Source organism: Lepisosteus platostomus, chromosome 7, assembly GCF_059453375.1.
Source record: "Lepisosteus platostomus isolate fLepPlt1 chromosome 7, fLepPlt1.hap1, whole genome shotgun sequence".
Lineage (NCBI taxonomy): Eukaryota > Metazoa > Chordata > Actinopteri > Semionotiformes > Lepisosteidae > Lepisosteus > Lepisosteus platostomus.
The window spans coordinates 11,500,893-11,525,280 of record NC_142617.1 but is presented as its reverse complement, the minus strand read 5'-3'; the positions used below and the strand labels follow the sequence as shown (position 1 = coordinate 11,525,280).

At 36.5% G+C, this 24,388-nt stretch overlaps 1 protein-coding gene across 2 annotated transcripts in view; it reads right to left on the bottom strand.

Moving 5' to 3' along the window:
• The window catches only part of mtnr1bb (melatonin receptor 1Bb), a 29,040-nt gene extending 21,183 nt beyond the window's left edge, over positions 1-7,857 (bottom strand). Inside the window, exons 1-2 of one of the 2 annotated variants that reach the window (XM_088639243.1) lie at positions 7,702-7,857; positions 6,208-6,374 (exon numbers count right to left, since the gene is read on the bottom strand). In XM_088639243.1, coding sequence (XP_088495369.1) covers positions 6,208-6,374; positions 7,702-7,703 — 169 coding nt within the window. In that variant the 5' untranslated portion in view covers positions 7,704-7,857. The other variant, XM_088639242.1, reaches the window with a different exon arrangement.
• Positions 7,858-24,388: the final 16,531 nt, after the last annotated feature.

The window sequence follows — 24,388 nt, the reverse complement described above, 5'->3', positions numbered from 1 at the left end:
TAATTTTTATACCAAAAGTACGGCAGTAATTGTTTGGAATGGAACTACTGTAAGATGAAGCTACCTTGTCTGTAAAAAGATATTAGGTTGCTACTCCATAGCAAAGCAAGCGTCACAAATGTGAACTATTGGCTGTGTAATTTCACAGCACTAAATATAAAGTATTAAGAACTGTAATAACTGATTTTGCTTGACATTGAAGAGTACTTCCAAAACTCCCTACCCCTCCTTCTGAATTGTTTATGTAGCATTGTTACGTCCCAGTGTGTGTTCTGTGTGTGTTTTTTCTATGTTCCACACTGCTGACCCTTGATTGTTCTCCCTTCCCCATTGGCCCACCATCACTCCACTGTTTCAGTATGATGTCATCATTAATTAGCTCTCAGCCAATCAGAACACATTTTATTCACTATATAACATGGAGGCTTTCAGGAAGAAGAGGCCTTTTGTTTGACTTCGGTTCCGTTTGGTTTTGGTTATCGCTTCGCTTCGCTCCTGGTTATTGCTTCGGCTTCATTTGTTGGTTTGTTTTGCTTTGTGTGTGTATTTTTGTATAGCTTCGGCTTTGTTGTTTTGTTGGTTTTACGTTAGTTTCTTTGTACTTTCCTTTGTTTGTGTGTTCATCCTTGTTTTGCCATTACCTTGCCCCAGTGTTACATGTTCAACTTTTGTGTTCTTTTGTACCCTGCTCCTGTTGATTACTCTTGTTTTCCCTTATTTGTATTCCTGGTTCCCTTGTGTTTTTGTGTGAACTTTTGTATATAAGGTTAGTTAAGGTTGTTGGGTACACTTACACACTTAGTTGATTTTGTATTAGTACACTAGTTTAGTATGGGTGAGTGCCATTTGTCTTGTATGGTTTTGGGTAGTCAGTGCAGGTTAGCTAGGGTGTTGAAGACGCCGAAGACCGTGTGTTTCGGGTTTTCTTTTGTAGAAAACCCGAAACAGCTTTCCCTCACTGTCCTAGCCAGCTCCATTTTGTTTGTTATTTTCTTTCCTTTGGCACCACTCTAGTTCCTTACCCTTATCACGCTTCCTAGTCCCTCACCAAAACCCACCTGCTTCCAAAAGAATTATCCTAAATGTTACACCCCTTTACCCCTAGACACTTGGGGTCATAACAAGCATCCACAGCAATCTCAGTAGCTATTTTGCAGGGACAGCAATGGACAGCAGGAGACAATATGGAGCAGCAATAAGAAAGCAAACAAAATTTCAGGATACTGTGTGTACTGTAGATAAACCTGTAGCATTTACTGTAATTCAAGACATGTCATACTAAAATTGCACGGTGCACTAGGATTTGGAGTTACTGTAGACCTCATTCAGAATATTGTGTACACTATGTTGCAAAAAATATTTTGCTGCTCCACAATCATTCCAGAGAACAGCAAACAGATATGTTCTGGGACTTGAGGGAATCTCCTGTTCTGATGGGCTGAAAGCTCTGAACCTTTTTAGTCTTGAACAAAGAAGACTATGAGGGGAATAAATAGTTAATTGTGAGCTGGAGCAAATAAGTAGAAACTACATGGAAGGTTAGAAGAACAGGAGGAACATCTTTTTACTAAGGTTTAAACTAAGGATTGTGGGAGTATTGTATAAGCTACTTAACCATGTTGTTAAGATTGGTACCTTGACTTCCCTCATGAAATAACCAAGGGAGACTCTTGGATCTATTAGCTACTAACTACCAAACAGACTAGATGGTCAAATGGCCACCCCTTATTTGTAACCTTTCTTCTTTTCTCAGGGCAATATGAAGGCCAGTCAATTAGTTCTCCAAGAGCAGGTACTGTATTATTTCTGTGACAAGAGTGACTAAAATAAATCAACCACCATAATGAAAATTCATAAAGGGAGAATTCATTAATAATCCAGAAGGAATTACTGGCAAAATAGAAATTTCAAAGACATGAAAGAGTACATAATTAAAGGAAAACATAAAAGATCTTGAACAAATGTATAAAACTATGACATTATATTGAGTACTGGTACTTTCATCCTAGGAAATATAAACAATATGCTTGCTGTACTACTTCACATTTCATAGTTCACATGTTCACATCTTTTATCTATTACACTCAAACCCAGCAGTGACTGTGCAGTATTCATAAAGTATTTACTGTACCACCAAGTTTAAATACCTATTTTACATACAGTAAAATAAGGTTGTCATTACATGTCTACAAGGGGAACAAATCCAGCACTGAATACATGCATAATGCATATTTGTAAGAATCTAAAATCTCATACTGTTTTCCAATTTGGAGATTACTGATGCCAATGGATTGCAGTGGTATTTATTTTGTAAAGCCTCATTTCCTAAGAGTTGGTACAGTAATTTAGAAAGTTGCTAATACATATATTAGACTATTCCTTACTCTGTACATTCTACTGTAACCATAAGCAGCTAGTCTTTGTTTTTTATCTACAGTACCATGCAGCATGTACAGTAAGCACATAAAAAGGTTTACATGAGTGAAACTTGTCAACCTACGTGTTCTTTTTCCATTCAATATGAGTGACTTCAGTGTGTTCAGAGCTACTGTCATAGCTGTATTGTTAAATTACATATTTTATACATATTGTTTGAAGTACACAGACCATCAAACACTGCAACATTAAAAAGAACTGATACAGGACAGAAATCTGCCTGAGTATTTTACAGATTCTGATGGGTATACTACTAAGTAAAAAATAAAAAAATAAAAAAATAATTATTTACTTTGAAAATCAATGGTCAGTTTTACAGGAGAACAATGGGAATGAGAAATCCAGGCCTAGGACATATACTGTAAGAGCCTTTTTTCATGAAAATGACCAAGCAGGAGTGACTGCAGGCAAGACATGGACAGATTACAGCAGCCTTAATCCCTGAAACACCTTCTACAACGTAGAGAAGAGGTAGCAAAGGAGAACAGACTTCAAAGTCATTTTTGAAGCCATGTATTTAATCGGCTGGGTCTGATTTAAAGGAGGTCTGTAACCCTGCCCCTGGAGTACCAGAACAGCTTGAAATAATTGGCAGTACTTTCATTAAAAATCTGAGCCGTATGAGCTGAAATCTTAACAAGATGTGCATGTAAATGGTGAAGTAATTCTGTTGATTCCTGGGCCCGTCTTGTTTGAAAACACTCACGTATTCCACAATAATTTTCAATTCCATAATTAAACGTATTTAAATTTTTGTAGACCCCTCTTCCATACCCCTGAGTTTATAATATTTTTTTTTTAATTAGCCATATTTCTCTTTCAAGAAACAACTATCTTCCTAAAATGCGTCCTGCTTGATGATTCTTCAATTACATTGAAGCATCAGCCTTCTTTTATTTTCAGAAATAAAACACATTTATCTATTCATACCTACAGTAGTTTACATTTCCTGTGATAGATCAATTCTAGTTCATATAATATCCAGGTACATCCATTTTTTTGAAAAAGAACCACTCATTTATTGTGTATTCAACATAGAACGCTTCTCCAAAGTATGGACACCACTGATTGTCTCTGACATGGTTTTGAAATACAAAAACTATTTCAAACTGTTGAAAACTATTTGAAACTAACATAAGAACATATAAACATACTCAACACAATGTTATATCACTGGGCAAAATTATTTGACTTGGTTTTATCTTAGACAATAATGTTTAATGTTTAATACAACAGAAACACACGATCGTTTAACACCAGTTATAACAGTACTGGACCTGCCCAAAACCCATACACATACCTGTAATACTCTAGCATTTTTCATCAATATCAAATGAAGATGTAACATATCAGAAAACTGATGAAGTTACAGACAAAATCACATAAAGTTGCCAAACACAATATAATTTTTCTCTGCATGCCAACCGTTTGACCAGACATAATCTGTTGGTTTTTCTCCCAGATAAAAAGTTTGATTACTTCTGGGAAAACGCCAAACTAATCAAGGCTCATTATACTTTTATTTGTAAGATTTATCTTCAAAACTTTAAGTCTGCTAAACTTTAAGTATCTGTTGAAGTCATACTGTATATTGATGGCTTCACAAATTCACTTGTTTGAATCAGTCAAATGATCAAAGATCTTATTTCTACTTTAGGACTAAAATGTAGTTACTGAAAGTTGTACATTTAATGATATTTGATAATACTTTTTGATAAGTGGCTATTCAGCGTTGATTCCTGGGGACTATGTAACACCAAATAAATAGTCCATGAATCCATTATGACTTAACAATGCTGAAACACTTAAGCAATTTGAATTATTAGAGCTAAAATTAGTATATTTCCATTCTGCCAATTGACTTTACAGTACATACTGCTAGGACATACTGTAAGCAAAGATGAATAGAGCCTTAATCGTTTTCTTGTATATTGGCAAATGATCCAATAAAGACACAATATAAATGTGTACATAAACACATTAATTAATTTGACTTGGTTTGCATATTTGTGCATGTGACACAGATACCTTTTGTCATGTCTGTTTGTTTCTCAGTTTTACTTACACAGTTAACAGGAGATTCATTCCAGGTGTTACTGCCCTGTTTTGCTACAAGTACATAATAGATCACCAGAAGCAGCTACAGTATATTAAATACATGTTATATAGTGAACCTAAGTAGCATTTGAAACAAAATAAAAGCCTTACTGACAATTCAACTTTCCTGCTGCAGTTTGGATTCTAGTTTTCCTTAGACCACCTGAAGTTGGTAGAACTGCAATAGTACGGAAACATCATCTTTTGGACTGCTTCTAGATGGGGTAAATCTATCTGTAAAATGATTCTTTCACAATTACTGGAGAGGGAAAGGGTTAGGATACTTAGAAAACATATGTACAAAATGGGCTGGGATAAAGGGGGTGAGATCTTTGGATCAATTACCGAAGCTACAAGCAGCTACATTGTCTAGATGGGTAAAAGTCTTCTTAATTTGTCTTATATTCCTATGTACGTGATTGCATCTGTTTCTGAGAATACACAACTGAACTTTAAAATGGTAGGTAAAATGTTCCAACCCCCTCCCTAAGATTATTAGAAGGTTCATTTATACAGTATATGACTTCCATATAATTGTGTTTACTCTTCCCTACCCATTTGTTCTTCTGTGTATATAATTCTGTGATTAGAGAAGCTAAAAGCTAATTGTAAAAATAAACCTGAATAATAATGCATTTTGTAAATGGAATCGTGGTTAATGTTGACTTAATGTTGTTATGCGAAAATTAAGCGCGTCTTTTTCATTCCCTTGAGAAATTTGGAATGTAGCCCACTAGCGTTCACGAGATGTGTTAAAAACCTGTTGAATTGGTGAGGAAAGTACTGTACATTAGTTAAATTTCCCCCATTTTAAGATTCACAAACTCTTGAAAACTGTTAGGACTTTTGCTTCAATACCCGTAATAACAGAACTGACACTAAACATTTTTTTAATACAACAGTTGGGTTGACAAGCTAGTACGTCCCTCATTAATACCCTACATTTAATTTGGCTGTGTAATGTACCAGCTGTGGGCTCCTAGTATACTCAGCAGATGAAAAGGTGATAGAGTAGCCCGTGGTCTAACAATTTGAAAGCCTGGAGTTTGCAAATCGTTATTCTTGTAATATCGAAGCTTTTCTATTGCATTCTTTCTGACATGTGCAGCCTACCATGCACAAGAGCAAGCTGCCAATTAGAGTCCGGTGCTGTGTACTGTAATTTCATGGACTTGTTATACTGTATATCGTAGAAAAAAAGTGCCGCAGATAAGCCCATTCATTGAATGCCCTCCCATTCATTGTTTTGCATCTACTGTATCTGTCAAGCGTGTGAATGAAGTTTATTATCAATGGGACGCTCATTCATTAAGTGTTTGCATAAAGACACTATTGTTAGAAATAAATATTTAGGGCACAACGCGATGAACTGTAGGTTTAACGCAAAATCAGTCGCATGTTGCAAAAGTGTGTAAATGTAACTGATAACACAGTACAATCATGTGATGCTTGCTACCTACAGTAAATGCACCGTACATTTATTTTAAATCAAGTTATCATCACAATCACGGTTCAGATATCAACATAAACATGAATTTTACACAACGTGAGCCTTTTTTTCTAAAAATTCAATACCTTCAAATAAGCACTTTGTTTTGAAAGGTTAAATGCCTCGCAAGCTTGTAGCTGTCAGAAGTACGAACATACAGTACACAGCACTTTGGTGCGTCTTACCTGCGTTTCGAAGTTTCCGATTTCTGAGAACGGAAATAATCACCAGAAAATTCCCCAAGACATCCACCACTGTTGTGAATATCAGCACGCTGGCTAGCACCGTGACCGCCCAGGCAGGACGAGGGTTCCCTCCCAACGCTCGACTGTGCCCCAGTTCTGAGCGGTTCCTGAGGAGGGAAACATTTTCTGGCATGTCTAAAACCTTAGTTGCCAACTCTCCTCTTCCCTTTTCGAATCATTCAAATACTGATGCCATTATAGCAAACTACTGACAAGAGATACCTAAACGATTAAAAAAAACCCATGTAAAATAAAGACGGAAAAAATTGAGTTTTTATCTTTTTCCAGTAGTTCTAGAGTAACTACTCTACTCGAATGAGTAGAAATTTCCATTGACCTGGCGGTTTATAATAGTGCCCGTTGTGCGAGTTTATTACGCCAGCTCGTTTTAATATTCACTATTGATCGGGTATTTCAGAAGGCGTGGGTACTCCATGCCCACGTTTCCTTAGTCTTATTTGCATAAGCAGCCAGGCGGCCAGCAGTCGAAGGTGAACGTGCTTTTTGAAATGACAGCTGTATCGGACAGTGACTTGACTGGTGTTGCTTGCTGGCAAAGCTTGGCGGTCTGATTTATCTGTTAAGCAGCAGCAATTCCAAATTGTAAATCCAGCGTGCAATCAGTAGAGATTCAGCGAGAAGGCTGTCTTTCATTCAGAAAGAGGACATACAAAAATACATTTTTTTCTTTCTCCACGAAAATTAAGTACAGTACATCCGGGCTGAGTTATTCAGAGGATTTTTCTTTTAACACAAGCAACACTCATTTATTAGGCAGTTAACAGCTTTACTGAAATTATCCGACAGTTATTTAAACAAACATGTCATTATACTAGCAAAGAATGGTCATACACTATATTTTTTGGCATTTTGCTCTTATTAAAATTTAATTTAAATCATTTCTAAAATGGATTAATAAACGAACAGGGTGGTATACCCTAATTTTCACTATATTCTGTACACCATTTCAGTAAAGTCGAATGAACTCGCTTTCGAAATGTCTAATTGCCTTCACTGTCATTTTGGCAAAAAAACAGCACCAATTTTTTTTTTTTTGATAAGCTTTAAAACTAGAAAGGTTTCAAAATAGCTCTACTGTGTATATTCTGCGTTTTTGGTGATATGGCATTAAAGTTAATCAGGTAAATAGTTGTCCACAACTGTTAGGTCATACAGAGCGTGGCTAAAGGTTATTTGTTTCCAAATTCGAAATGATACGCGTAGAGTTTATTCACATGCAAAATCAGTAATGTTCCGTATATTAAAATGACAAAAGTTTCAACAACCTCCTCCAGCGTTGGAACGCATTAAGAATGGTGCCGTTTAAAATCTACCGAACATATCCAAAATACTATTTCTTCCTTAAAAATACATAAAAACATAGCATAACAATTGCACTACGGAAATACAGTACAAACGATTATTTGCACGTACATTAAGTTGAATAGCTTCTAATTATGAAGAAAACACAGCAGACTCTGTTGATAAAGTGATCCAGCAAGCAAGAATCCAGTTTACAGCTCTGAACATTTCCAGTTCTTGTATACCTGTTCTAGGCTATTTCTGCCACTACTGTTTGAATGACGATCCTACCCGCCCTCTGCAGCTGCTTCATAAGAGGCTGAGTGCACAGCAGCCTTAAAGTTGTAGGATTCAATATTTGTCCTTTCCACTAGAGCGCTGCTTTGCGAAGTAGAGTATCTTTGGTTCTTACATTTCCGTTGCCTTTTTCCTGTGTCCAGTCTGCGTCTTTGCTCCTTACTGTATAACTGGGACTCTGCTCGTTAGTTTGGACAGTTTTCGCATCTACAGTATGCAGATTAAATAGTTATCCATATCTCCTAAAAGTGGGTTTTAATCTATCAGTTTGTATGTTCTCCCCGTGTTTGTGAGGTTTCCTCAGGGTGGTAGTAATAATAATAATAATAATAATAATAATAATAATAATAATAATAATAATAATGTGTTGAACACAATACCCAAAGCGATTTACAGGTTATGGGGACTCCCCTCCACCACCAAAGTGTAGCCCCTGGATGATGCAACAGCAGCCATAGTGTGCGAGTACACTCACCACACATCAGCATGTTGCCCAAGAAGATGTCCTCTTCCTGTACATTAAGTCATTTGAGATATTTTGTGATGCAAAGTGCCATATAAAATCAAGGAAGTATAGTAAGAGTAGCAGCCTACATGGGAATTGGAAACAACAACTTTCCAGTTTTGAAATGAGAGCTTTAAAATCTGCTTCACGCTGCCTCTTTGCTACTTGGAGTAATAAAGATAATAGTTGTGAAGTTATGGCTGAACTACTTGCTCTGCACTTCAATATCTATACAGAAAAGAAACATGCTGATGACTACGTACAAAAGCCTTTCATAATACAAAGTCATTTTCTATTTCTATTTTACTTGATATATTGTAGACTGCATTCAGATTGCACTGAAGGTGCTTAGTGATGCAGTATAAACATCACCATTTGTTCCATCAGAAATGAGAGAGCTTTTACGACTGCTCTACCATCATACTGTTAGTGATCTTTCATTCATCCAGCAAAACTTCATTTCATTCATCAGACTTATAAATGAAAATGAACCTCACATTTCATTTTCACAAGTATACAGTATACTGTAGGCTCTGTGCACAACAAGTACAGTATAAACGTTTATGGAAAAGTTTCAAAATGTGAAATCCTGGACATTGAATATAGTTTGCCTGGAATAACTTTTGTAAAAAAAAAATGCTGACAAACCTAGATAAACAGTCTAAAACTTCAAATAAATACATTCGCAGAAATATAAACTACAAAAACTGTATACCTCAGCAAATTTACAGTAGAACAGTTGTGTGTAAAGATTCATAAAGCTATAGTATGATCAATATCTGAATATATGACAATCATTCTGAGTCTTTTGGTTTCACAGAAAAAGTTGGATCTAGAAATAAAATGCTTGCAACTGATTCTTCTGCCTTGTCCTCTCTAACAGGATTGTTTTAAATCAAAGATCTACACTGACATGGCAGGTTACATGTGGAGGATGTAGGTTACATGTGGTTCTCAGGGATAGGGAGAATTTGCAGTAGTTCATGCATGTAACCTATTCAGTATGCTGCATGATAAAAAAAAATGTGAACATTAGGAAAACATACAGACTCCACACAGACAGGCACAAAGCCAGAATCAAAGTCAGAACCAGTAGCACTAGCCAACAAGCCACCATCATACCTGAGTCATTTAAAATTTGCTGTTTCAATCAATGTTTTTGTTGTTTATGATGTTCTGGATGTTCCAAAGTTATGCTTCCAATGAATAGTGAAACAATGAAATTTTCAGGGAGATGTAAATCTGACTGTTTGAGTGTTAAGCAATCCTGTATACAAGAGAAGGTTTGGCGTGTAATGCACAACTGGAAAATGATGGTGTTTATCTTTATGAACCATAAAAGCTCTTTGATGTAACAGATTTAAAATCGCAGCTGGTGAATTAATTATTTACATTAAAGATGCAGTCCTGAGATTTATGAAAGCTGAAGGAGTATACAATCTGTCATGGAATGCAGAAGATTAGAAATATCTGTGCATAGGACTTTGTATTTGGAATTCAATTTTTTTTATATTACACAGCCTTTATTGTATTCTAGAAAGTCTACATGAATTTAAAAATAATACCAGTTTGAACAGTTTTTTCACATACTTCTGATTTCCAAATAGGCTGAATTTATTGCACATACAGTAAAAAAAAAATCTGGATGTTAGTAGTATTGTTGCTAATGTACAATATGTACAGTATGGCAAATGGTATTGCAGTTTAAAAAACAATTACCTGTAAAATAAAGTACAGTATCTACCATATATAAAATTTGAAAACTGATTTTTTTTTACCCAAAAGAATAGTATTAACTACCATTACTAGAAATGTCTGCAAAAATGATCAAAGTATCAAACTATCCCTGTATCATTAATGCATCAGTCAATGCAAGCAGTTTTTTCAGTCCATATTTTTAAATTCTTTCTTTGGCTGTTTTCTGTTCATACTCAGTATTTACTACACGTACATTTGCTTATCTCTAGCCAAACACTGCTTTGATGTGGAATACTGTTGTAAAGCAGTAACTGATTGCTTAAGGGTTGTGTTAAGGATTTGGCCCAGGTACACCTATCTTTCAGTAGGAAGCCACCCTGGGAGAAGATAAGTCTCCATAGCAGCCAAACCTCCAAGGCTAGACAATTTTGTCAGACAGATGTGTGAATGTTTAGACAGCAAACAATATTTTGTTGCACTTAATTTCCCAAGTTGCCACCGCTATGCACATCCTTAAAGTAGGAATCCATCCATCCATTTTCTAGCAACTTCTTTCACTTCAGGGTCACGGGAAAGCCGGGACCTATCTTGGCGAGCAAAAGGCACAAGGCAGGATACACCCTGGATAGGACACCAAGCACACACACTTGCACCTACTGTAGCACCAAGTTTCCCAGAAGCCAATTAACCGGCCTATATGGAAGGAAAACGAAGCACCTGCAGGACAAACTCAACACAAATAAAACAACAGGACTGGAATTGAACCCTTGACCTCAGCACTGTGAGGTCGCAATTCTACCCACTGCATCACCATGCAGCCCCAAAACAGAAATTATCCCTGGTATATATATAAAGTCAAAGCTTTGTAAAGGTGCAAGGGAAATGCAATGTCCTAAAAAACATTTTCCGGGACAGATTCTGTTTATAGGAGCCTTTCGTGTCACTTAGTTTGGAGACAAGCCAATGTCAATATCATATACACAGTACTTTTCATAATAGTAGTTAATATAATGTCAGGGTCAGATATATATCGTGCAAGGAAACAATGAACTGCGTGTATATCATAAAGGGCATTTTTACTCATGTCTGCTCTGTAGTAAAAGAACACAGTTATATTTTTATACTTATAATATTTTCCAAATATTTTTAGATTTCAGTATGAAATATATTGCTTTTCTTGTGCTTGCTTTTCCTACATTTTAAAACAAATAAGGATTAATTTTTTTTCAATTCTTAGTTTTAATCACCTGCACATAAAGTACAGTATGAGACAAGAGTTGGAAGTTATCTGTTGGTGCAGAAAGTCCTTTGCCCTTTTTTTGCATTATTACAAAGGCTTAAGAACTGGTATCCCTATCATTCCCCTCTTTCCATGGGATCTTGTTTTTAGCCTAAGTAAGGGCAGAAAAATTAAGAGGCGCACAATGAAAAATGTATTTGGTCTCTGCAACTTGCAAAAGGAGCTGGAGAAGGATGTGAAGTTTATTCAACAAGGTTCAACAGTTCTGTTTTGTTCTTTAAAGAGGTTTTCGTTCAGTTGAGCATTTTGTGAGAGTAATGCTGCATGGAATTGAAATGCATGTTATGTTGGTGCCTCCTGTGTTGGAAGCAGAGGTCTGTGACATGCTACTTAGTTCAACTATGTGTTGTCTGCCTCTAAGAATGCACATTGATTTAAATGTGGATTCTTAACAAAGAGCACACATTCGTGTGCATCTATTTTATGTATCCATTATTAATAGGACTGCAAAAACTCACATTTTGTTCCTACAACCAGGCGGAAACATACCAAAAACAATCAAAATGTTGACTCCATTGACAAGAATCAGAATAATGAGATAACCACATGAATTAAAGGTTTGCTTTGGCAGTAGTGTTTAAGAAGAAACACAAATTGTAATACAAGAGAACTGTTAGATTTTACTATGTAACATTCATAAGCAGAGATTTACTTTTGTTCCTATGCGTTCCCTGAGGATATTAGTCCACATCAGACAACCTCCAGTACCCCTCTTCTCCTCTGGTCCCTGTGCAATTCAGTATATTTCTCTTGAGAAGAGAGGCTAAGGATTAGGAGGCTATCTTAATAGTTCTTATTCTCCTGCAAGTGATTGTTCAATCAAGGTGAGAGATGAAGCATTCTGGGTAGCAGCTCTCAGGAAGGTTAACGTTTGATACAAGCTTTTCCTGCACCAGGCCCGCTAAAGTGGAACTTTAATTTTTAATTTCAGTCCATCCAGCACATTTTTTTTCAACAGCTTTTTGTAAAGGATTCGCATCAGGTCAGAAGGAGATTAGAACAATTCTGCAGTAATAAAAAGATTTATGCATTCAAGGGCCAATGCTCCTGGCCTATCCAAGAAAATACAATGTACCCAATGTTAGCATTTACAGAAAACTTCATCAGTTCTTTTTTACATTTCACAGTTACTCAATTCAAACACATCTAGAGAAGAAGTAGAGAGAGATCATAAGAACACCATCCCACAGAAAGGTGGTTTGACTCTAAAGAATGCAATGATGGCAGGGGTTACTGTAAATTTAGTCATTTAATAAATCAACACACATCAAAGAGTTCTTGGTATAGTTTAGTATTCTTTGATTAAAAAAAAATATATACTGCATTCAAATATGACTGAATCAAAATAATTTATGCTCATCTCCTTCTATTGCTGGCAGACATGAATGTGTTCCCTGCTTTTTTAAAGGTTTCATAGGATCTTGACTACTTTTCTTTCTGTAGGGGGACATAGTCTCTAAAGTGTTTTGTCAAAGTGCCATAATATTTAACATGATCAGATAAATAACTGTTAACTTTGTAAAAAAATATTTTTGTGTAAACCACTTTGCCTCATGGGATCAAACGTCTGCACGCATGCCTTCTTTTAAAAGAAAAGTAATCATCTGTGCAACACTATTTAGTTGAAGATGACTCTGAGCTACTGTGCAAACTGACAGTTTAACTTGGAATTGTAGTACTACTTAATTTAGTCCTCTGCCTGAAGCCTGTGTAGCCTTGTAGCCGTAGCAGCTTTGTGTTTTGTCAGTGCAAAATTGAATTGGCTGTCTTATTCTCTGATTGAAGTCAATAGATTCTTCATAAAATTGCTTTCAATCCTTTATGCATGTCACTCTACACAGCTTTGTAGTCTATTGTGGCTTGTGCATTTTCCCATAAGGAATAGCAAAACAAAATCCATTGACTGCTTTGTATGGGAACAAGGGAGATAATCCTACTGTAAATGTGAAAGTTCTTCGATCTTACAGAAACAGTCAAACATACCTTTAACATTTACATGTATATACAACAGATAGGGTCATGGATAAAATGAAAGTGCAGAAGCTTACAGAAAACATTAGATTTAAGGTTAGGAAATGATACGATTTGTTTCTACAATAGAATTGTATTAAGCGTAAACAAATAAGTTGTAAATTACACATCAAGCACTCATACACTTATTTTATAAGATTATAACACATCTAACAGTTTTACAGTACATGATGAAGATAATGGAGTATTTACTGACTTCCAATACATTAACAATTGATTGGAAAAACAAGGGAAAAGTTCAAATTTCATATTTTAACCTAGCTTTGTGATTTTAAAGCAATACAATATTTTCTATTTCATTTAATTTCTATGTACTGAAATAGTTACATGCAACAAATTCATGAAATAATAATTTCTAGAAATTATGTGTATATCAGCATTTTCTAATTATATCAAAGTAACAAAATTAATTCATTGATAGTATCGCAAAATTTTACGCAAATTACGATATAAAACAACCCTTCCTGCTCGCAACTCACTTTAATAACTTACGTAAATCGTTGTACGAGCGGATAAGTACAGGTTGTGCAGCAGGCTTTTCACTGAAGAAATTATCCAATGTGATCTACATGCAGAGTTAACAAGTACTGTAGTATTTGTTGGCAAAACCGTCTTGAAGTCAAGAACAAAATTGCTATTGGTTTAAAAAGAGATGTACAGTATTTACGAGCCTGCTTGTTTAGAATGTAATAGGTCCACAAACATCACCAGAAGTTGTATTGTGTTGTTCTGAATTTCAGAAAACGGTGCTGCACATACCTGGAAATCTTGTCTGTTTTGTGATACATATTGAAGATTTTGCATGATACTGTGTACATTTTACTTTCTTTGTATTTTGAAATGCACTCATCAGTGCCAGTTCTTTCTAACCACAACAAGTTAAAATAGCATTGCAGTTCCCCTTTAAACTTCACTGCATTAATCGTGATCGCTTTTCTCATGGGGTTCCTATTCAAAGACACTTGGCCTCCTGTCCATTCCCCCATCCCCCTGTCAACCAGGCACCCAATCGTGTAATGTTACCCTGGTCTCCCTATGAAATCCCTGAAATACCACTTGAACACATATAATAAAATTAATTTTCCTTGACTAAGAAGTGTATTTAAACCCTTCATCCTTCTATTGTTCTTTCCTCCAATGTTCATTTAATTTAAACCGATATCAATTTTCAGAGAGCTTGGGAGTAATAACATTGTAGACTAACTTTAGACATTTACTGTAATACTAAAATAGTTACGCCATGTCACATTTCAAGATGTTTTTAAAGAGATATGTTATCAGTGGTATTCCAACAATTCAGAAGGACAAGGTCAAAAACATACTGTAATTACCACTTGCTATTATGTATTCTCCTGTACCATAATGAAGAAAAGCCAACTGTTGGGGTCAAGTTTAAAACTCACAAATTATTTTTTAACTGAACTGAAATTGTTACATTTAGGTTAGTGAATGATTGCTTTTTCTCTCTTTGGATTGTACTGCGTTTGCAGATTATAAATATTCAGTTCATTGTTTCTATACCTGAACATATCTGTACCTTTTATTTCTCACCTAAAAGTGCTAGAAAAAAAATGCACGTCAAGATAATATAGATCCATTACATCCAGACCATTGGTGGCTCATCGCCAATGGTTGCCCTGGAAGACCACAACATTCCCAAGAGTATTCTCATTTCTTCCGAGATCTTATTCGAACACATTCGAACACTGTCCGATCTCCCATCCCTCTTTCAATCAGGTACCCAATATTCTAATTAATTAATCCTGGTCCTACCTATAAAACCCCCCAAAATGTCACTGGGAGGGTGTTCTGTCATTGCTGAACTCATCTCTGCTCCAGGAGACGTGTAAACCTTCAAACCTGAAACTCTATAAAGCCCTTGAATCCTGAGCCCTGCGACCTCAATACTGCTTGCATTCCAATCAACCAGCACCTGTCCAGTGCTGTTTTTAAGGTGTCTGCTCCTGTCTGTCTCCAGTTCCCATCTGTTTTCTCCCTGTCAGCTATTTTTCACTTCATTCCCCACTTCTCCTCAGCTGAATCAGCCAGCCTCAGGAACTCCAGTTATGGGATTCCCACCCTGTCTGTGAGACACAGCTGCCAGCAACAAGATCCTCTATACTGTAGGTTGGACACATCCCATCACACCCCCATAATATGATTTAAACTAGAGGTATTCCATTACCTTCCAATAGAAGAAAACAAATGTATTGTCTTCTACTGGGTCTCACTGAGACCCTGTTTTGTGTATTGTGCCCCAAGAATGGTACAGTACAGTATGGAGGGTTGGTATGTCTAGATGTGACTGTTGATACAGTAGGTTAATTTATTTTTATCCATAAGAAAGAGTGTTCCTTGGTCTCCACTAGACCTGTTGCAAAATTATAATTTTTCATTCAATTTGTCTGTGTAATAGAGTAAAACCTGCCCTAGTGGCATTACGGTTGCAAAGAGAATGATTGTATTGCCTTGAGGACCTCTGCAGGTCCTCCTCTGGTCTCTATGGGTCCATTGCCTTTCTTGAGATTGGCCGTATGGGAAAATCCACTCCACAAAACCAGCGAGGAAGTTGCACAGCCCTGGGAAACTGAGGTGGACTTCGCAGTTGTTGCCCTCTGGAATAGTATATTTGGTTGAGTCAAGGGGTATATGGCATAGATTGGGAGATTTTTCCAATGTACAGTATATAAAAGATCAGAATAACAAATATTCTATAGTAAAATATAATAAAACTTTAAACCTCTTCTAGAAGACTTATTTTCTTGAAGATTTGAAGGATGAAACTTTGACAACAGAATTTAAAATCAAATCACAATACCTTAGGAATATAAGGTATGTGAAAGGCAAAAACATTTAATTAGTTGCAACACACAGAACAATAACATTACTTAATAGTTAATTAATACTTAATTACTTCTAGAATGCACTGACATTTAAGTATTAAGGTTTTTAGCCACTAGCCTTTGCAAGAGGTTAGAAGGAGTGCATGGCCTTGGTCTGCTGTTTATTAGTTTGTGAAACATGACAGATACATAAGTGCAAAGATAAAAAACTAGTAGTCTTGTGCCTCAGTGGCAAGGGTGTAAGTTCAAGATAATTATGGCAGCTACAGTGAATTTCATGCCAATTACAAAGCACTGTAAGAATTAATAAATCATTACTTTTCCAGGCTGACAGGAGCATACTTGCATCTTCACTATTTCTTTTTCTCAGTCATTTAATATTTTTCGAGATACCAATGGATTTCTTCAAAATCTATCATTTTGTTTTAATGTAATTCTCCATTCAAGAGGAATAGCAATATGTATATTTTTTATTTTAGGAAATGACATAAAGAATGATAAGATAGGGCAGCAGAGGTACTGTAAAAGTGAACTGCTGTCATCACTCCTTCAATGCTGTAAACTCCATTAACTTTATTATTTATAGCTTTTCAACAAAAGAAGCAACCATTATCTTTACCACATATAAAAAACAAAAATCACATACAGTATTTACAGCATACAGTATATTTGTATTATTGTCTCCTAAAAATGTTAATATTATGAAACTAGAATAATTCTTGAAACATTCCTATCATTTTGGTCTTATTACTAGATCACCAGCATTATTTATTTAAATATCCTTCAAATAATTTTACACGAAGTGAGAATGGTGCAAAATTGAAATAAGAAAGGTCTTTTATCATCCCGGATAAGACATTTCCAGTTTATGAAAGAAATGGCCTTACTGTATGTGGGTCAGACAGGCACCAAAGGCTCATTTTTAATGTAAAATATATATCTGGGCAGAAAATTAAAAATAAAATGTTAGCCACTTAAAGGTGGAACCACTTAAAAATACAGTATACATGTATACAGTATAGGAAGAAGTAGCGACCAGCCTAAACAATGAAAAGCAACAAGAAAAGAAAACAATGACAAGAACAAGGCTTCATTGACATGCTTCAGTCCAAACTGAAAATTAATTAAATCTAATATAGCATGAGCAGCCTCCCAGATGGACTTATTGACTGATTGCCAGAGCAGGGAGAGTGAGGTATTTGACTACATTCTCATCCGAATCAGATTTCTTTTAGGAGAGAGCACCCTGTCTATGTAAGGGTGTGGCAGCTGTCTTGTTTATCTGCCCTGGTGAGTGGTAGCTTGCAGCACACTCCCAAGGAGCCATGTTCCACCTGGGGCTTCTTGGACTTGCTTGGGTTTCCAGCCCCCTTCAACCAATTAAAGGGTTCTTAATTCATCTAGATCACACTATTTAAACTCTGTTATGCCACTGATCTGTTGCTCTGTCTTTGAGAGTCCTTAAACTAAGGTGCTGTGCTAAACAATACTGACCTGCTTTACAGTCGAAAACGTGGGCTGAAACCTCCTGAAGGAATCTCAGTGTGTCCTGAATCTGATCTGCTTGTCAGCACCCTGTCTCCTACACAGCGCCAGTCCAGTGGCTTAGTTCTCAGCCAGATTGCCGCACTGCAGAACACCGTCCCTGTCTGTTTCTGTCATGAAGGCTGCGTTTGCCTCCAGTCCTGTTCAGATCGCAGCTACCATCTCACTCACATCTTCACCATCAGTCTTCGTCCTGCCTCAGCCATCTCCAGCAGCCTCTGTGCTCCACCATTGCATCTCTCTCCGCCAGCTTCCAAATTCCACCGAGCCCCACTGGGCTCTAGCACTTGGACTTCCAGCCCATCAACAGACACGGCTGTCCCTTTCAGCAAGTTGCGCCATAACACCTGTCCCTGTACTTCACTGCATTAAAATTTTGGGTTGTAGTTCTTAATCACTACATTTCTTTCCTTATGTTAACAATTCTACCAACTGCACATGCAGGAGGGTGGTCATTTTTTCTTCATAATTGCTTAACTTACACTGTCGCGATGATGGTCTTCTATCAGAGATGGGGGGGATGAGGGGAGGGTTTTGTTTATGTGTACAACTGCTTTTGTTTCCTACACAGCCATTACTCAGGGGCTCCCAAATCCAGAACTTGGGGATTGGAATTCAGCAGGTTTTCTTTGTCACTTTGTCATGGGCATTGTTAAAAGCTTAAAAGGCTGTGAAGGAGGGATAAACTGATCCAGCAGAATCTAATTTGGATCAATCTCACATTTCCACGTGCTGTTTCTGTCTTAAGGAGTCATACAAAATCTGCTACACTGTGAGACTCAAGCACCAGAGCTCTCATGCAAGTTCTGAGATAGGTGGGATTGGCAGTACACATTCCCATTTCTTACCTCTGCTTCTAAAACAGTCTGATTCAAGAGCTTGCAGAAAGACATACTGATATTTCAGTACATCAGGGGGATTATTTTTGGACAACCTCAATGTAATTGAGGTTGAAGCTGTCGTCTGTTATGGATTCTAGTGATTGTAATCATATAAACCTCAGTGCCAGCACAGATGCCTGGAAAGTAATGTGCTATTCATTGTTGAGCACCGTACACTTTTCATTCATTTTTCTGGTTCCTGCAAATAGTGCAGCCGTAGCAGCAATGATTAGTTTTAAAATATGCCCTTTATCTTCTTGCCTGCATGACACGATTTGTCATATTACTCACAAGGGATGCTTCAGTAAGATCTGTCCCACAAACTCAAGGCCATATATTAGTGCCCTTAGAAGAAAAGTGGGAAAAAATATCAAAGAAACCTTTCAGCAAAAACATGAAAAACAGAGAGAGACAGTCAGATTACAGTAACAAGGAGATTGTGCTCAATGTATTTAGACACATTAAGTAAATTGCCTTTGTATGTATCCCTGTCTTGCCTGTTGGAGTCTGAGTATTTCGTCACATCATATTTAGTTTCATCACATAGGCAGTACTAAGAAGTTTGGTTTGTTTGGTTGTACCCTTTGGAATCCTGGAATCCTGGATTTCACAAGGAATGACAATGCCCAAGATCAAAGCATAATAAACTGTAGTGGAGCAAATATTTGGCTTAACCCACTTGCCTGAGGGCTGACCTCCTGGCCATAGGACGAAGAGTCCAGGACCCCCCAGCAAGGTAACCAAGCTGCAGAGGTGGAGTTGGGGTGGAGGTGGGATGCAAAAGTCAGACGCGAGGAAGAGGGATATCGTGTTTAGTATTTATAGCATTCGGTGGAGGAAGGACGAAGGGAGTGATTGCTAATTACTGATGGCTGGGAATGATTGAGCGTGGTTGTTGTCATCCCTCCCGAACTTTCATTAAATAAACTCCATTACTTGATTTGGACATCCAATTATGCTACAGTGCTCCATACTGAGGTGCCCTTACAATTTTTCATACAGTATATACTGTACATATGCTATCTTAATTGTTAAATTTACTGATACTTCTTTGGTTAATTGGCTGAATAATTTAAATTTCACTTAAGTGATATCATATTAAGACATTGTTCAAAATTGATTTTAAAGTATGACTGCTACAGGATTTGTGTCTTTTGTATAGAATAGGCATTTACTGTACTGTATTTTGGAAGAACACTTTCTTACCTAAGGAAGTGTTGTGGTATTATGTAACACTACTGTGTTGCTTCTACACAATGTTGCCAAGCAAGTGAGGCCTGACATCAGCAATGTTTTAATATCTCAGCACATATTTTTATGATTTTAAAAACAATTCTGCCCTCTTACCATGTGACCCATTGCCCAATTAACCTTGTGTTACCAGAGATGACTCATAAGTATTAAATCCATTTATTTTCAGTACCTTATTTACTCCTAGGGGCCTGAGATGAACCAAAGTCTAACCCAGCTACAGCCCTAGATGCAGGGCAGCTGTTCATTATAGACGCACACTACTTTACACACACATACATTGGGCTGAGCAATTTTGAGACACCAATTAAACAGGATTAATATGAGATATTACAAAAAAACATAAAAATGCATTTATGATCATATGCTTTTCTTTTTCAATGTGTTTTTCACTGTTTATGGGGAATCGAGCAGTGTCTTTGTAAACTGTAGATGTCAAGTGGGTTTAAAGCTTTTCAATAGATCACTAGATTTGTAACAGTCATGCTTCTTTGAAAACCTGCATTTGCAATGATAAGATCCTGTATTGAAAAAGAGGTCAGTGTATGTTAGAAGAACTGAGTCAGTGCTCTAAGGTAAAAGGCTGTTTTTTATTTTGATGTATAATTTTGTGGAGAAACGGTACAGAATCTTATCCAATAGTAAAAACTGTCATAGATCTGCCATGCACAGGCGATGCCAAAAGTGTTTTCTTCTCAAAGCTCTTCACCTACAGTAGCTCTGCTGTATAGAAACAGTGCCTTCCTGGCATACTGTAAGTCTTACATAGGAAACATCACCCAAGAGAGTTACTCCATCCAGTCTTTTTGGCACACTTGCTCTGTCCAGATATTTGAAATACAGTAGTTCACCCTGGGAACTTTGCATAATGTTAACAATATACCTACTGAGTGGATGAAAACTTTCTTTTTGCTGCAAGATAACTTACAATTCCGAGCTTTATTACAGACCTGACTTTCCAAAGCTTAAAAAGCTTTATTTTGTGTTGCGCTTGTAGCTGACATTCTATAGAAATGAATGTTCCACTATGAATTAAGCTAAAAACCTATTGTTGCTTTTGAATGTAATTAATTAACAAGCATTTTACAGTCACTCCAGTTACAGTATGTTCCTTGTTTTGTTAATACCAACTGCATCAGTACTATTCTCATGTAATGCTTTAATCTATATTTTCTTTTTAAATTTAATGATCTTATAATCTACTGACCTACACAAGTTTTGCAGACTGAACAGGACAAGAGCATCTGATCCTTCTATAATAGAATATGGATAATATTGCAACATATTATAGAGAGATAATTTTCTTATTGCTCTACAATAAGATAAGAATTGAATTTTGTGAATTATAGTTACTTGGTAATTATAATGTATATTTTAGGTTTTGGCAAATGAATTAAGCGTTGTCTTTTGTTAATTTTATTCAGATGGGTTCCTTTTTAAATTTAACCATGATGCTGTGTAATAATTTTTTCAGCATTATCATTATTTTAGTTAAAAAATGTGTCTGTGCAGAGATGCTGATTTTTTTCTGTTTATTAAGTAATAAAGAAAGGCAACTTGCCCACAGAAAAATTTCATACCACTTATTTAAAAACAGCCTGTTGGAATAAGCTATTGATTTTTGGGTGATATTGCAGTCTTGGTAACTGCCAACACTGTCTAGAAAAACAGCTACTACTGTATGTCGTACAGTATGACATGTAAGTTGCATAATGGCACAGTGTGTGAAATTCTACCTTTGCAGTATGAGGGATTAAATTAGCATTTTAGATCACTTGAAAGTTGCAGTTTTTATTTCCTACTGTATCATGTAACATAATACAAATTTGCCAAGTATGTACTGTATCATGCAGTTATCCAGAATGGCAAAGTCTAGCTTATGAGCAGCACCAGTGAGATTGCTTGAGACCTGTCTACCATATATTTTTAACAATCTGAGACTGCCCAGATTGTTTTTTATTCCTTATTACATAATGTACAGAGGAAAACAGGAATGCATTGCCTTTTATTTAGGTTTATATAAAGGGGATTCATTTCTATTTTCCAGTTAACCTTTCTTCATTTGTTTTTATTTTTGAAGGAGATCCACGTCTTACAAAAATCCTATAAGAAGCTTAGCAAGCACATTACTGTACATACATGCAGAGTGGATGACAGCAAAAGAAAAAAATGACTATTTCTGTATTTTGCCAAGTAACAGATGAAATTCTATTAAATATGAGATGTATGTTAATGGAAGGTTTATAGTACTGTTTGAGATCTTAAAGGGCACATAACAGAGACAGAAGAGATTCAAAATTCAATGTGTTCAGCCTCCCTTCAGCCCTTATGGCTGAAAGACAAGCTTTAGTGGTTTCAGGAGCTAGAGCTGAGAGACAGATGGGAAGCATTGAAAGCTTCACTGTTTAAAACAAGTGTGAGCATTTAGTCTGCAAACAAAGCTCAAGAAGCCTTTGCTGGGATTGGGTGATGGACAGTGTTTCACCACAAACAAATCAGAATCTGCACAAATTCCATTCATTGGTAACATTTTAAAAATAAACGCTGTTACACAGAAAACGTTATTAACACTTAGTATCTACAGTATCTGCTCATAAATACAGTATTTCGCCAGTTTGTCTGTGGTATGATTAGGAGGGCGTGTGGAGCCCAGGGCCTGTGGACAAGTTCCTCTGGTGTGTTGGCACAACATCTCATTTGGTCCCCGTTAGGTGTTCATCATCTTCAATATCTGCACATTGTTTTTAAATATACGTTCCAAGCCACAGAAGTTGTCAGACTGATCAGTCAAACGTCATGTGCGGTATTCATAACCAATGTTGGAAAACTGTCAGAATTAGCAGGGAGAATCCATCTATCATTTGCTGCTGCTAGTCATTTGTCGAGCTGAAAGTCATTTATGATTTTCTGAAGCTGCAATGCTGCCTAAAAGAAAGACTCGTGTATGCCAGATGAAGCCTTTGTAGTTCTGCCTGTTGTTGTTATTTGATCATGGTCTAACAGGACCCCGCAAGCTCCAAACCATACAGCGCCACCTCAGACAGTGGTGAATTGCGCTTTGCCAAACTGCCAAGTCTCCCTCAATGGAAGAAATCAATGCCATATAAATTGCTAGGGGATTGTATCATCTTGTAACAGATTCAACAAGCCCTGAATATGAATATTTCAATATTAATTAAAATATGGTGTCAAAATGAGAATCAACACATGTTAAACCTAGCTCTTTTTGAGTAGAAGATTATTTATTTTCAGAGTTAAACTCATAGAGAAATAATTAGAATTTTAAAGCTTATCTAGCACCTGCAGATGTCCCGGGTTTATGCCAATTATAGTCAGGGCTTGCAAAACGTGATTATAACATACCAAGCTTTTACCAAAGTGTTTAGACTCAGAATAGCTTACACACAATAGTTTCATTGACTTAAGCATATACTCCAGCAGATCAAAAGGTGAATGTACAGTATAAGAGCAATAATGAAAATTGTGTTTGTTACAGTGGCTATGTCTATGACATAGATGAAGTTAATTGCATTTGGGAATGAAAACAAAATTGTATGTAATGCTTCTTGTTTGATTTATTGTTAAGAATGGAGTTTATTTGCAAAATGCAATAAAAAATGACAGGCAAACAATATCCATTTCAATATCACAAAAAAAAGTCAAAAGGAAAAGGTCTTTTCGAAATGAAAATACATTTTTGCAAAACAACATAATTTAGGCTTTTATAGAAAGTGCGGCAAAGAAAAGATCTTCTGAAATTTACTGAATTGGTAAAATCCAACATATACACTTTACACTAGACCGCTATTTTTTTTCCTAAACTTATTTCTGCAGGATACTGTATATTTTGTTCTTCCAATATTTGGTCAGAGGCAAAATGCCTCTGAATAAATGAAATAATATAAAAGACTCATTTTAATAGTGACCAAAAGCTGCAGTTAGGGCTGGTTCCTCACAGCTCTGTGTAGAGCATGTACTGTACCTGTATGCTCTTGCTCTATTTGTGTGGGTCTCTGCTGGGCATTCCATTGTCCTCCCACTTTCCAGAGACATGCTTATCAGGTTAAGACATGTTGCTTAACAGCCCTTATGTATATGTGTGTTCCCTGCAAAGGACTGTGATACTGCTCAGGGTTTAATCATGTCTTGTGCTCTGTGCTTCTGACACAGGCTCTTGGATTGTGGGATGCTTACTAAGAATAAGGAGCTTTCTGTTAATGAATGCATGGATAATGGCTGATGATGGCCAAGTGTTTAAAACGAAAAGCTTTTATGTAAAATGTGGTCTGAATATCACTAGGAATACAGATCTGCTTAAAAGAACCAGTTCGCAATTTTTTGACAATAGAATTTTATTAACTAAAGACATTCACCTAATAACAAACGAATTAATGGAACTGCTTTTTAAATGTCACAGATATTTTATACATCTCATTTCATTAGAACCAGCTTGGAGATCGCCATAGCC